Source organism: Nematolebias whitei, chromosome 12 (assembly GCF_014905685.2).
Source record: "Nematolebias whitei isolate Nwh7 chromosome 12, NemWhi1, whole genome shotgun sequence".
NCBI classification, from domain to species: Eukaryota; Metazoa; Chordata; class Actinopteri; order Cyprinodontiformes; family Rivulidae; genus Nematolebias; species Nematolebias whitei.
Genome location: NC_056509.1, coordinates 43176779 through 43189969, shown reverse-complemented (window position 1 = coordinate 43189969; position 13191 = coordinate 43176779). Strand labels below are relative to the sequence as shown.

Here is a 13191-nt window from a genome sequence, read left to right as displayed (position 1 = left end):
AGCTAAATGATAAAAGGAGCAAAAGACTATAGCTAAAAGAAGTAAAAAGCTAGCTAAAAGCAGACAAAGATTAGGCAGAAGGTAAAAGTAGCAAAAGGTTAGCTAAACACTAAAAGGAGGAAGATGCAAGTTGAAAGATAAAATAAGCTGAAAGGTAGCTAAAAGCTAAAAGTAGCAAAAGACTATAGGTAAAAGTAGCCAAAGGTTAGCTAGAAGGTAAAAGTAGCAAAAGACTTGTTAAAAGAAGTACAAGGCTAGCTAAAAGCTATGTGTAGAAAGCAACAGTTACGACACAAAATAGTAGCTAAAAAACTATTTAAAAATAAACTAAAAGCAGCACAAGGAGCAGATTTTAAAGACAATAATGTTTTTGAAGGAGCTGAAGAGATCTCAGTGTATTTTTAATGGAGGTATCTTGATAAATAAAACTAAGTATTTTGAAAAGTTCCACCAAACGTCAAAGCAGCCACCTCCTGAAGGAGCTAAATATTTTTTATGAGCACAAAGTACACACAAGATTACAGAAAACACCCGGAAAAACAAAAGGAACCTTTAAAATAATAAAAAAGACAACAGTGTAAAAATGCTGACTCAGCATGCATAAGCCCCAATGTTCTTTTTTTTTTTTACATTACTTAAGATTTATTTGTGTTAGTTGTTTTTTTTAGTTTTGCAAAAACAAAAAAATATAAAAATACTGTTAAACAGATGTTTGTCTCTTAAACAAAACAGCAAACCCAAATCAGATCAGAGGGCGCCTCAGAGCCTTTTTTATTAAAAACAAATTTACAACAAATCAGCTTCAACTTGTTCTGATTTAAAAAAAAAAAGTGAAATTGTTCTCCAAATGATCTGTCAAGAAGAATATTTATTTCCCTGCCCACTTTAGTTGCTCTGAGTCAATGTTGCCTTCAGGGAACAGATGCTGCCTGCTGTAAACGGCTTTACGTCCCACTAACACCAGTCCAAACGCACACACTCACCCTGTATCTGGAATGAGGTCCCATCGCTATGGCAACCCTGGCGTATTGGCTGATGGGTCGTTTGTATCCGACGGCGGACACCGGCCTTTTCTTCATCTGTGAGGATTTACTGTTCAAATGGGACACGCACAAAACAAGGCGATGAGTAAACAGCAGCTGGGTCTCTGATGAACTTCTGAACGCAGCACATTTTCATGTGAAAGCACTTCTGACCTCTCTGCAGAAACGAAAGGCTTGAACTTCCACTGATCCTCCTCGGGGTCAAACGTCAGCCTGTTCATGATCTTATTCTTCTCCTCCGGAGGGATGAAGTTCTCTATGATCAGATACCTGCGTGGACAACGTGCACAGCGAGACGAAGATGGCGTTACAGTCGAATGCCTTTGATGCTCTGTAATCTCCAGGCTGGAGATTCAAGGCTGAAACACTGAACTTTGTCATGTTTTCCATCAATAAAAACTCTCTCTTTACGAACACAAACTAAACTTGGCTCTCTGAAGTTCATGTCTCTCCAAACTGTACTCCACTTTAAAGCACTCGAGTCTCTTTTTGTTGCTTTACAACATATTTGCCGTACTTGTCGCCATACATGTCGCACCACGTCTAAATTGCATCAGTCCAAATATGTCTAATAAAGTGGAAATAAAATAAAAATTTGTTGCTTCGCCGTATAAGTCACATCTATTGTGTGTCACCGCTGACCACCTGGAAACGTCGGTCGGTGTTGTGCCAAAAATTGATTGGCTGCCAAATGGCGGGAACGTGCACGTCTTTTCCTTAATAAATGCACTTTAATGATCAAATCAGCTGCATTTCATCTGGGCAGCGAAATGCAGCTGATTTGACGTTTGCTCCAGGAGTTGCAGAGCGAGACGAAGGTGGCTGCTATGGCAAGCCAAGTGTCTCATTAATAGCCACTTTTACATATTAATGAGACACTTGGCTTGCCATATTAGTCGAGGGCCCTCTAGTGGCTGAAAATGGTAGTGTTCAATATTTTCCATGTCAGAATGACTGAAATCATCAGATCTCAGCCAAAAATTGGGTTAGAAATATGGAGAAAAAACATAAATCACTTTGCTGTATAAGTCGCGGGGCATGCTAATGTGTGCAAAAAGGTGCGACTTATACAGCGAAAAATACGGTAATCCATTTTTCAGCTTCTTTCAGAATAAAACTCCAGTGAAGCGTGTTACGGGGTGTTTGCGCGACTCACTTGAACTTTAGCTCTCTGGTGAGCTCGTTCTGGGTTTGCTCCAGCTCCTGGCGGCTCCTCACGTGCTCGTCGTTCACGTCCTTGATCTCCGCCTTGATGCACTGCAGCTTGGCGTAAAGCTGAAAGGAGAAAACAGACGGTGAGAGGGGCCGAACGAGCCGCTGACGTTCTGGTCTTCGGCCTGCTGCAGCCTGGTCGCCCATGGCAACGACACTGGGAGCTCTGAGTGAGCCAGCAGCTGATGGGAGCACACCGTAGCGCAGCACGCCGCTCTCTTTCCTCGAGTGCTGTTGAGTAACACTACTCTGCCTGAACTGTGATGCTGCAGCTCAAGTCCATTCTCTAATGTGAGTGAGAAATGCCTTTTAAAGGATTTATAACAAGAAGCTACATTTACCATTAACTAGAGAAAGTGAATGCTTATTGCAGAAGAACTTGCTCAGAAGCAGCTGAACTTAGCTAAAACAACATGCTGAAATGTAGCTTAAATGGAAGAACAAGCCTAAATAAACAGAAGAAAGCAGAAATAACACATATTTGCTGAAATAGGTTTAAATAAGCAGAAATTAGCAGAAAAACAAGGAAGTAGCTAAAAAATGGCTGAAATTATCAATGAAATTACTGAAAAGTAGCTGAAAGGCAGAAAGAAGCTTAAACTACCAGAAGGAGGTAAAAATGCTGAAATAAGCTAAAAAATGTGGTGTTAGCTGGAAAAGCTAAAATTAGCCTAAAAGCAGCTAAATAGTAGCTGAAATATCTTCTTCTTTCGGCTTTTCCCTCTTCAGGGGTCGCCACAGCGAGTCATCCTCCTCCACCTCACTCTGTCCTCTGCATCCTCTGTCCTCACTCCAACTACCTTCATGTCCTCTCTAGCTGAAATATCAAAATAGCTAAACCTAGCATATTTAAGCTGAAAGAAGCATAACAAGCTGAAATTAGCAGAAATGAGTTAATTAGGTGGAAAGTAGCAGAAATTACCATGAAAAATGTTAATTTATCTGAAAACAGCAGCAATTAGCTAAAATATGCTAAAAAGCTAGCTGAAAACGTAGAACATGCTGAAATTAACAGAAAAAAGCAGAAAGAACATGTTTGCTCAATTAGGCTGAATGAAGCAGAAATGTGCACAAAAAAATGGAAATTATCTAAAAAAAGCCAAAAAAAAAAAAAGCTGAAAAGTTGCTAAAAATAAGCAGAAAGAAGCTTAAATTACCAGAAAGAAGTGGAGACAGCACATTTTCCCTGAATTAGGGGGAAAAAACTCAAAATTACTGCAAAAATGTGGAATTAGCTGAAATAGCTAAAATTAGCATAAAAACAGCTAAATAGAAGCTGAAATAGCAGAAAAAGCTGAAACTTGCAGAAATAAACAGAAAGGGGTATAACAAGCTGAAATTAGCGCAAAGAATGTAAAAAGATCACAAAACAGCTGAAATTGGTTGAAAAAGTTTAAATTTGCAGAAGGAAGCTGAAGCAGAACAAAATGTTAAAGGAGCAGTAAAAGTTTGTAAACAGATCTAAAGATTTGAAGGATGTAAAATGAGCTCAATTCATTTTCTGTGAGGAAAAAGTGGCGGAAAAGGCTAAATATTTCAAAAAGCTAAAGTTGCACCAATACCAAAAGTTATAGCTCACTTCTCCTGAAAGAGCCGAACGTTTTGATTCATGATTTGTTGAAATAGCTTGAAAACTGCGGGATGAGAAAGATGCCGAAATGTACGGAAGAAAAATGGATCACAATAGTGTGAATGCTTCATAAACATTCACACTGTTAACCTTTTTAATGTTTTGTTTATACTGGAGAGAATAATTCTGAACCCAAACATTAACTTGTTATAATTTTATAATGAACGTGGGCTTTAAAGTCTCCATCTCCATCTTCTAATGCTTATTTGTGGTTGAATGGAGACAGCAGGTCCAGACCTCTCCTCAGCAGCACTCTCCAGCTCTTCCTGGAGGACCTAGAGGATTTCTCAGGCCAGAGAAGATAGGTTCTAGGTCTTCCCCAGGGTCTATTCCCAGTGAAGTGTTCCCAGAAAACCTCCAAGAAGAGGTGTCCAGGAGGCAACCTAATAGATGTCTGAAACATCTCAGCTGATTCCTCTAAATGTGAAGGAGCAGTGAATCTACTCTGAGCTCCTCCCAGATGATGGAGTTCCTCACCTTATCTCTAAGGCTGAGCCCGACCACCCTACAAAACAAGCTTATTTCGGCCACTAGCTCGTTCTTTCAATCGTGATCCAAACTTCATGACCATAAATGAGGGTTGGAACATAGACAGACCAGTAAATTGAAACCTTTGCCTTTCGACTCAACGCTTTCTTCACCACGACCGACCGATCAACGTCCTCATTACTGAGGACGAGGTCCCAATCTCTCCCGCTCTATCCTACTCGTTCACAAGACGCCCAGATTCTTGAACGCCACCTGAGGCACCACCTCACACTGGTCTGTGATCCACCCCAGTACACGCTAAAGATCTTGGCCTGAAGACACCAACAGAACCACATCATCGGCATAAAGGAGAGACGCGACCCTGAGGTTCCCCAACCAGACACCTTCTTCTTTAGGACTGCTTCTTGAGATGCTGTCCATGAACACCACATACAGGATCGAAGACAAGGGACAGTCCTGCACCGAGAACAAGCTCGAGTAAAAGTAAAGGGATTGTTAGTAAAGTTTAAAGTAAAAAACAACAACCGGTCTCTAGAAGAAGAGTGATCAGAACGTTCTTACATTAGGATAACAAGAGTGAGTGAGGAAAATGTACATCTGTGTGGCTTTTTGGACTAATTTACAGATAAACCCTTGAGTCTTCTTTGCATCGCTTCACTTTGGATGTTTTACCTTCTTAAGCTTCTTGGTTTTGGCTTCGACCTCTTGTTGCAGAGACGTGAAGGTTTCTCTCAGCTCCAGCGTCTCCTCATCCTGGCTGAACATCTGCTGCTGGATCTCCCTCTCCCTACGGGACTGAAACACCAAACAACATCATGAGGTAAACGTCCACAGTTTGAGATTTACGAGTTGACCAGGAAGCAGTTTACACTAGAGAAATTGCATTTCCTGCAAAAATGCAGTGTGAATTCTTATTGTAGAAGAACTTGCTGAAAAACAGCTGAAATTGATTAAAAAGAAATGAATTAGCTTAAAGTAGCAAAAGAAAACAGAAATAACACATATTTGCTGAATTAAGCTTGAATAAGCAGAAATTAGCACAAAATGTAGGAAATTAGCCAAAAAAACAAGAAAAAAACTAAAATAGCTGAAAAGTAGCTGAAAAGGCAGAAAGAAGCTTAAACTGCCAGAATGAAGTGGAAAGAGCTGAAACAAGTTTAAAAAAGTGGAATTAGCTGAAAAAACAAAAATTAACATAAAACATCTAAATAGTAGCTGAAATAGCATGAAAAGCTGAAACTAACATGACAAGCTGAAATTAGCATAAATAAGTTTATTAGCCTGAAAGTAGCACTTGAAATTAGCTGAAAAAATGTTTTTTTTTAAAAAGGTAGCTGAAAAGTTAAAACAAGCTTGAATTAGCATAAAAAAGCAGAAAGAACACGTTTGCCAAATTAGGCTGAAAAAAGCAGAAATGAGCACAAAAAATGGAAATTATCTAAATTTAAAAAAAAAACAACCTTGAAATTAGCAAAAAACAGCTGAAAAATAGCTAACAAAAGCATAAAGAAGCTGAAATTACAAGAAGCAAGTGGAGACACCACATTTTTGCTGAACTACGCTGAAAAGAGTTGAGTACAAAAAATGTGGAATTAGCTGAAAAAGCTTAAATTGGCAGCTAAAAAGTTGCTGAAATAGCAGAAAATGCTGAAATTTGCAGAAGTTGAAAGGAACATAATAAGCTGAAATTAGCTGAAAGAAATTAGAAGCACAAAACTGTAGTTAAAAATAATCTGAAAGGAGCACAGAACAGCTAAAAAACTGCTGAAATTAGCAGAAAGTAGCTAAAAAAAGTTTACTGTAACTGCACAAGGAAGCTGAAAGAAGCTGAACAAAAGGTGAAAGGAGCAGTAACAGGTTGTAAACAGATCTAAACATTTGAAAGATGTAAAATGAGCTCAATTCATTTTCTATGAAAAAAAAAGGCAAAAAATATTAAATATTTCAAAAAGCTAAAGTTGCACCAATATCAAAAGTCATAGCAGGATTGTCCTGAAAGAGCTGAACGTTTTAATATGATTTGCTGAAATAGCTTGAAAACCGCAGGACGAGAATCACACCGAAAAATGTACGTAAGAAAAATGGACCACAATGTTGTGAATGCTTCATAAACATTCACACTATTAAAGAAAATTAAAAATTACATGAAAGCAAACAAGTGGCTGCGTTACCTGCTCAGCAATCTCCTGCCTTTTCATCTCAAGCATCTTCTGCTGCTCATTGGTGTGATCGATGATGTTCTTCCCTCCAACCAGCAGCTTGCTCTCCATGGCCTGAAAAGGTACGAGCAATATTTGTATACATTTTTTTACAAAGCACAATAAAAGTCAATCGAAACCAGCTATCCAGGGAAAGAGTCAGTAAACTAACAGAAATAGGTGAATCTTGATACCAAGGGATCAGCTAAGCATCTTCAGTTCATCTCATTTAAAGGTACAGTACATCAAGAGCATGTCTCTGTTCATTCATCAATTTTCTGCAGATTGTCTGCAGTCGGGTCGCCAAGGCAACGGGAAAACCTAGACATCCCACTTCTTAGATACTCTTCAGCTCCTTAAGTGTTCACAGGACCAAAGAGATGACAGAGACCTCCCCAGTGAGTTCTGGGTCTGCCCCATAATCTCCTCCCAGCATCCTAATCAGATGTCTGAACCACCTCAGCCGACTTGTTTCGATGAGGAGCAGCAGCGGCTCTACTCTGAGCTCTCTGGACGACTGAGCTCCTCGGCTCATCTGTAAGGCTGAGCCTGGCCACCCTTTGAAGGAAGCTTATTTCAGCCGCTTGTATCCAGGATCAGGATCCACCCTTCTTAACCACAGGTGACGGGTTCAAACCAGTAGCTACAGTGCCCTCATTACTGGTGACAAGATGCCAGTCCTGTCCATTCATCTCTCGCTCCATCCTAAACTCCCAGATACGCGATATCCTCGCGTAGTTTTGTACGCTGCTCTGGGATATATATGATTCACGGATGTTTTGCCTTGGAATATGAAGAACTTGACACCGATAAAAGAATCTTTACTGCAGCTTGGATTTATGTTTTAAACAACGGGTGCGTCAACAACAATTTCCCCTCTTCAGCTGCTCGGCAACTCAGTTTGTTTGGCAGTCGCCGATACTCCACCCGAGGCAGAGTTTCACCTCTGACCAGATTTTGTCGGCGTCTTTGTGCCGTTACTATCAGCATCACGGCCGTGGTTTTTAATCAGAAAAATGTGGATCTCTCTGGATCATTACCGTGTCGACCTGAGGTCGTTAAAAAAACTCCTCAGAGGCATTGGAGGAGATTTGTCCCAAGATGTTGAAGGCTCTGGGTGTTGCGGTGCTGTCATGGTTCAAGTGTGTCTTCATTGTTGCATGGAGGACCAGGACAACACCTGTCTTCTTCTTCTTCTTTCAGCTTTTCCCTCTTCAGGGGTCGCCACAGCGAGTCATCCTCCTCCATCTGTCCTCACTCCATCTACCTCCATGTCCTCTCTAACCGCATCCATATATCTCCTCTTTGTCTTTTTCCTGGCAGCTGCATTTCTAACAACCTTCTACCAATATACCCACTGTCCCTCCTCTGGACATGTCCAAACCATGTCTTCTCTAACTTTATCTCCCAGTTGTTCAACCTGTGCTGTACCTCCGATGGTCTCATTTCCTCATCGTATCCATTCTTGTCACTCCTAAGGAGAACCTCAACATCTTCATTTCTGCTACTTCCAGTTATTTCTCCTGTCTTTTTTGCCAATCCCACTGTCTCCAGACCAAACAACATGGTCCTAATTTGTAAAATGTTGACCGGAGAATATGTTTAAACTGTTGACGGATCACGCTACTCAGTCACCCTGAAAACGTTGACTCCAGGATGTTAGATGGAGCTCAGACCAATCATCGAGCTTCAGCTCCAGGAGAAGCAGCATGGCTTTCATTTAAAATATATTATAAAAGTCATGCAATAGACAACATTTCTGGCAATTATTGTCCTAAATGTCCACGTTTGCTTTGTTGTATCAAAGTATCTAACAGCTCTATTCAGCTGTATTGTTTAGGGAGCCACAATTACAGTTTAAAATGTAGTTCTACTTCAGATGAACTCATTGGTGGGTCTGGTCTGAGTTCACCGTGAGCCAGATGTGGCCCCTGAACCACCAGTTTAATAGCCCAGTAATTCTGTTTTGTAGCCGGCGTTAAAGACATGATGAAGAAACGGCTGACGTGTGCAGAAAGTTGCCATTTTAAGTAAAAATGTCATAAAACGCTTGTTTTATCCGCAATGTGCTGCCGTTTTTAAATAATCTGGGATTGAATAAAGTTGCATTTTACAAAACTTAATTGGAAAAATGTGCATTTTGTCATAATTACATTTTGCCACTGATGTAGAAGAACAAGGTGTAAGAGATATGTCACCCCAATAACAAAAAAATTAGTTCACGGTTCTATTTAATTTATTAATATTTATTAACCAAAAGTAACAAATCAGATGAATAGAAGACTAAAGAAAGTGCACGTGGAGCTCCATGAAGTCAAACTACATTCACAGGTATTGCACATTTGATTCGTTGAGAGTTAAAGCTGCAGTCGGTGAACGGTTTGAGCTGACGAGGCAGACGGGCGCCGCCAGCCGAAAAATCATCGTGATGATGAAACGTGACGCTCGGCTGAAACTCCACACAGCCTCAGGCGGGAATCAGGTTCACAACTGGGTCAAGATCAAATGACTCAGACGTGCTTTATAAATAAAGGACTGGTGTTCTTTAAAGGAATGCATATCGCCCGCCGCCTTTCGTGCCATTTTAAAAAAATAAAATGAAAATCCTGATAAGAGGTGGAGCTGTCGCTGTTTTGGTCAAACCTTGTGAATTACATTATGTGTGGTCTCGGGATACTGTGAGACCTGTTAGGTTTGGGAGTACAACTCTCAGCTACTACCACACCAAATTATAGCTCAATATCTGTCAAACTGGCTGAGTTGTAGCCTTTTTTATGTTTGCTAAGTCCGCTTAGCTATGACGGCCATCTTAAATGGGGTTGAGTGCAAACGTTAATCAGCTCTAGATCTACACCCATTACTTTTTTTGAAGTTTCATTAAACACTTTTCAAATGTGCTTTATTAAAAAAATTAACTTGATTTGAAACAGTACGGCACGAATGTTAGTCAAACATTACTCTGTTATGAGCACATATTTGATCAAAGAAAGTGTGGTAATGAAAGAAGACAATAAAGTTTTAGGATTTATTCACTCTGCAACATTTAGCCTTTGATAATGGTCTTTTTGGTGATATTTAATTTTTTAATCTTCGTATCATTCCTGTTCCTTTTGCATCAGAGAAGTTGGAGTCTCCAACCAGAATGTTCTTAATTGTGAACACGTTTTTACTGGTTTTGCACGTTTTGTTTCCTGAAATTGAAGCGTCCAAACCTGACGGCCTCCTCTGCAGGAGAGGATCCTCTCGTTTTCAGCTCTGAACGCAGCGTTTTCGCAGTAATTGTGGTTTAATTGGATGTTGCCGCAAACAAAGCTGAAAACGGGGCAAAGCTGTAATTTGGGCTTCGGCACAGTTTCGTGACCCCATAGAGGATCTCACGGGGTCCTTTTATTCTTCTTAATTAACGCTTAAGTCATGAATTATTTGTTAAACATCAGATTTCTTGTTTAAGTTGCTGCTTGTGCCGTGCAGTCCTGCACCTGAGCGGCCTAGAGAGGCACGTGGGGGTGGAGAACTCCCCGATATGAGTCGGATCTTAAACGAAGCTGAAAGAAAATGACACACAAAGAGCTTGGAACAAAGAGGCTTTCTGTGCTGCATCGTCTCTGAACAACTCCTCTGTCCTCCGCTGCAGTATGATGTGTGTTTTTCTGTTTGCTCTTAAGAGGACAGTGTGTGTGTTCATATATCGTGGACAGACGCACAACCAGAACCAGAAAAAGCCAGAACAACGCGTCACTTTCCACTTTTCTATGGGTCTTTTCAGTTTCTTTGTGTCTCTTCTTGTTGAGTTTCGTCTTCCTGAGCTTAGATTTCTGGCCTCGGGACAGAGGCCTCATCGTCATGAGTCTTCTGTTCCCACGGCAACAAAGAAGCCTGAAAAAGTTTAGCTTGCTTTGCAAAAAGTCTAAATAATCAACTACAGTGGCTGTAAATGAATGTTGATGTGTTTAAAGACAGTTAATTTCATTTTATTATCACCTGTCACAAATGGCAAAAAGGTGATGCGTTTTCTGTGTGCGTGACTGTTTGTGTTTAGCGTTAGCAGAATATTTCATGAATCACTGGACAGAGTTTAATTAAACATGATAACATTTTGTAGGCAGCACCTTCCAAGATGGCTGCCACAGCCGAGCACAAAAATGGCTACAACTCCGTCAGTTTTACAGATTTTGCACTAAAATTTATTGTGGTAGTAGTTGAGGGGGATTCCCAACACATTTCTCCTCGCCTGTTAGCAAAATATCTCATGAACCGCAGAATGAATTTTAAAAACAATATGGAGTTAGCTGAAAAAGCTAAAATTTGCATAAAACCAGCTAAATAGTAGCTGAAATAGTAGAAAAAGCTGAAACTTGCAGAAATAAGCTGGAAGGATCATAACAAGCTGAAATGAGCAAAAAATAAGTTAGAAGAAGCTCAAAAATATTGTAGTTAGCATAAAGAATCTGAAAGGAGCACAAAACAGCTTAAATTAGCTGAAAATAGCTGAAAAAAAATTACATTTGCACAAGGAAGCTGAAAGAAGGTGAACCAGAACAAAATGTGAAAGGAGCAGTAAAAGGTTGTAAACACATCTGAAGGATGTAAAAGGAGCTCAATTCATTTTCTATGAGGAAAAAAAAGTTGCATAAAAGGCTAAATATTTAAAAAAGCTAAAGTTGCACCAATAATAAAAGTCATAGAAGGATTGTCCGGAAAGAGCTGAACGTTTTGATTTGATTTGTTGAAGTAGCTTGACAAGAAACACACCGAAAAACATACGGAAGAAAAACTGATCATTCACAATAGTGTGAATGATCCACAAACATTCACTCTATTAACCTCCACAAAAAATTCTATACCTTAGTGAATGTTATGGATATTGTGCTAACGCTGGGTGTGGTCGTTGCTGAGCGCTAACAGATGATGTCATAATATTTCATTTTCAAGGTTTGAGCAAAACGGTTACAACTCAGTAATTTCTGAACATACAATTCTTCAAGGACTGCAAGGCCTTAGTTTTAACTGACAGCAGTCAGGGCGTTATCAGTCTGACATGTCCGTCTTGGGTTCTCTAAGGGGAGATGAGCTGAGGTGGAGTCAAACACCAAAGCAGCAAAGCAGTAGTTTAAAATCAGCTCCACTCCCAAACATTTCAAGTGATTCATGCAAACTCTGTTTTACAAACCTTTCCACAATCATCACTTTTGCATAATACGGTTATTTACCCATGATGCACCCTGAAACACATTATTTATCTCTATAAGTGTGTACAAGTACAGGCTGCACACATATTGTGCCCAGAAGTGCCGGCTCCCATTCCTTTTAGCTGTAACCGATCCGTTTCCTGACGGGAAAGTAAAGAGAGTGGGAAGTGTTGCATTTTGAGCTGGCTCATCCGCACCAGCAAGACATTCGCAGCAAGGTTGGGTCCTGCTGGGAGCGATGGGGCTAAAAATATCATCTGACGACAACAGGTCTGTGCAGCTCAGAGACACAGAGCTTGCAGGGAAGAGACCGAGGCAGAGGAGGAAAAGTCATGACACGCCAACTATGAAAGATGAAGCAAAGAGGAAGACAAACGGTGAGGACATGTCTCCCGTTTCACATTTTTGTCAAGATCAATGCAAAACCACTTCAGCAACTTCCATCCATCCGTCTTCTTTACCCGCTTCTTTTTTCTGAGTCGCGGAGAGAAGTTGTCTGTCTCCAGGTCACTGGTCCATCACAGAGACACACAGAGACAAACGAGACAAACATGTAGTCAAACTCTCACCCCCGTAGAGACAATTAGAGAAACCAACTAACCAAACATGATTTTTTTTAGTCTGTAATTAATTGGAGTACCGACAGAAAAACACACGTGCACAGGAAGAGCATGTAAACCCCTCGCCAGAAAGGCCCCGGGCTGAAAAGTGATCCTGCAACCTTCTCTATATGTCAGCTTTAACCACTGCACTACCGTGCCGCCCACTTAAGCGACTTAAAACCCTTAAATTTTAAACACGTGAAGGAGATTCAGCAAAAGACATCATCAGCACAAAATCACTCACACTTTTATTTTATTTTATTATGAACCAGAAAATGCTAATTTGGTCTAAGATCAGTTCATCTTTAAAGTGGCAAAGGATTTATAGCTTTTTGTGTGGAAACTTGTAAATAACAATATGTTTGATCGCCAGCAAAACCACAAGATCTCACACCATCTGTTAGCCCTCTGAATATGTGTTGGAGATGACGCTCAGCTACTGCCACACCAAATTTCAACTCAATTCCTCTAAAATTGCCCGAGTTACAGCAATTTCTGTGATTGTTAAGGTCAGTTATCTGGGGAGGTCATCTAATATCAGCTGTACTCCTTAAGTCAGCTGATGCACATCCAAGAGTCACTTTCTGTGAGTTTCGTTAAAATTTGTCCAGTAATTCATGAAATATTTTGTTAACAGAAAAAAAAAACACACACACACACAAAAAAGCCATATGTCGACACTATCCAAAAACATCACCATCTCTTCTGGACAAAAACTAATTTAAATTGACTGAAGCAACATCTAAAGCACATAGTTCTGTCCTTTTCCTTAACAAATTTGGTCAAAGTGGCTTTTTACTCTTAGGCTAACGAATGCTGAATTGTTGA

General features: G+C 40.2%; 1 protein-coding gene across 1 annotated transcript in view; it reads right to left on the bottom strand.

Annotated features, from left to right (window-relative positions):
• LOC119418614 (kinesin-like protein KIF3C) overlaps positions 1 to 13191 on the bottom strand; it is a 20645-nt gene that overhangs the window by 2029 nt on the left and 5425 nt on the right. Inside the window, exons 3-7 of the mRNA XM_037685934.1 lie at positions 6546 to 6647; positions 5047 to 5169; positions 2200 to 2318; positions 1197 to 1313; positions 984 to 1092 (exon numbers count right to left, since the gene is read on the bottom strand). Coding sequence (XP_037541862.1) covers positions 984 to 1092; positions 1197 to 1313; positions 2200 to 2318; positions 5047 to 5169; positions 6546 to 6647 — 570 coding nt within the window. The remainder of the gene's footprint in view (positions 1 to 983; positions 1093 to 1196; positions 1314 to 2199; positions 2319 to 5046; positions 5170 to 6545; positions 6648 to 13191) is intronic.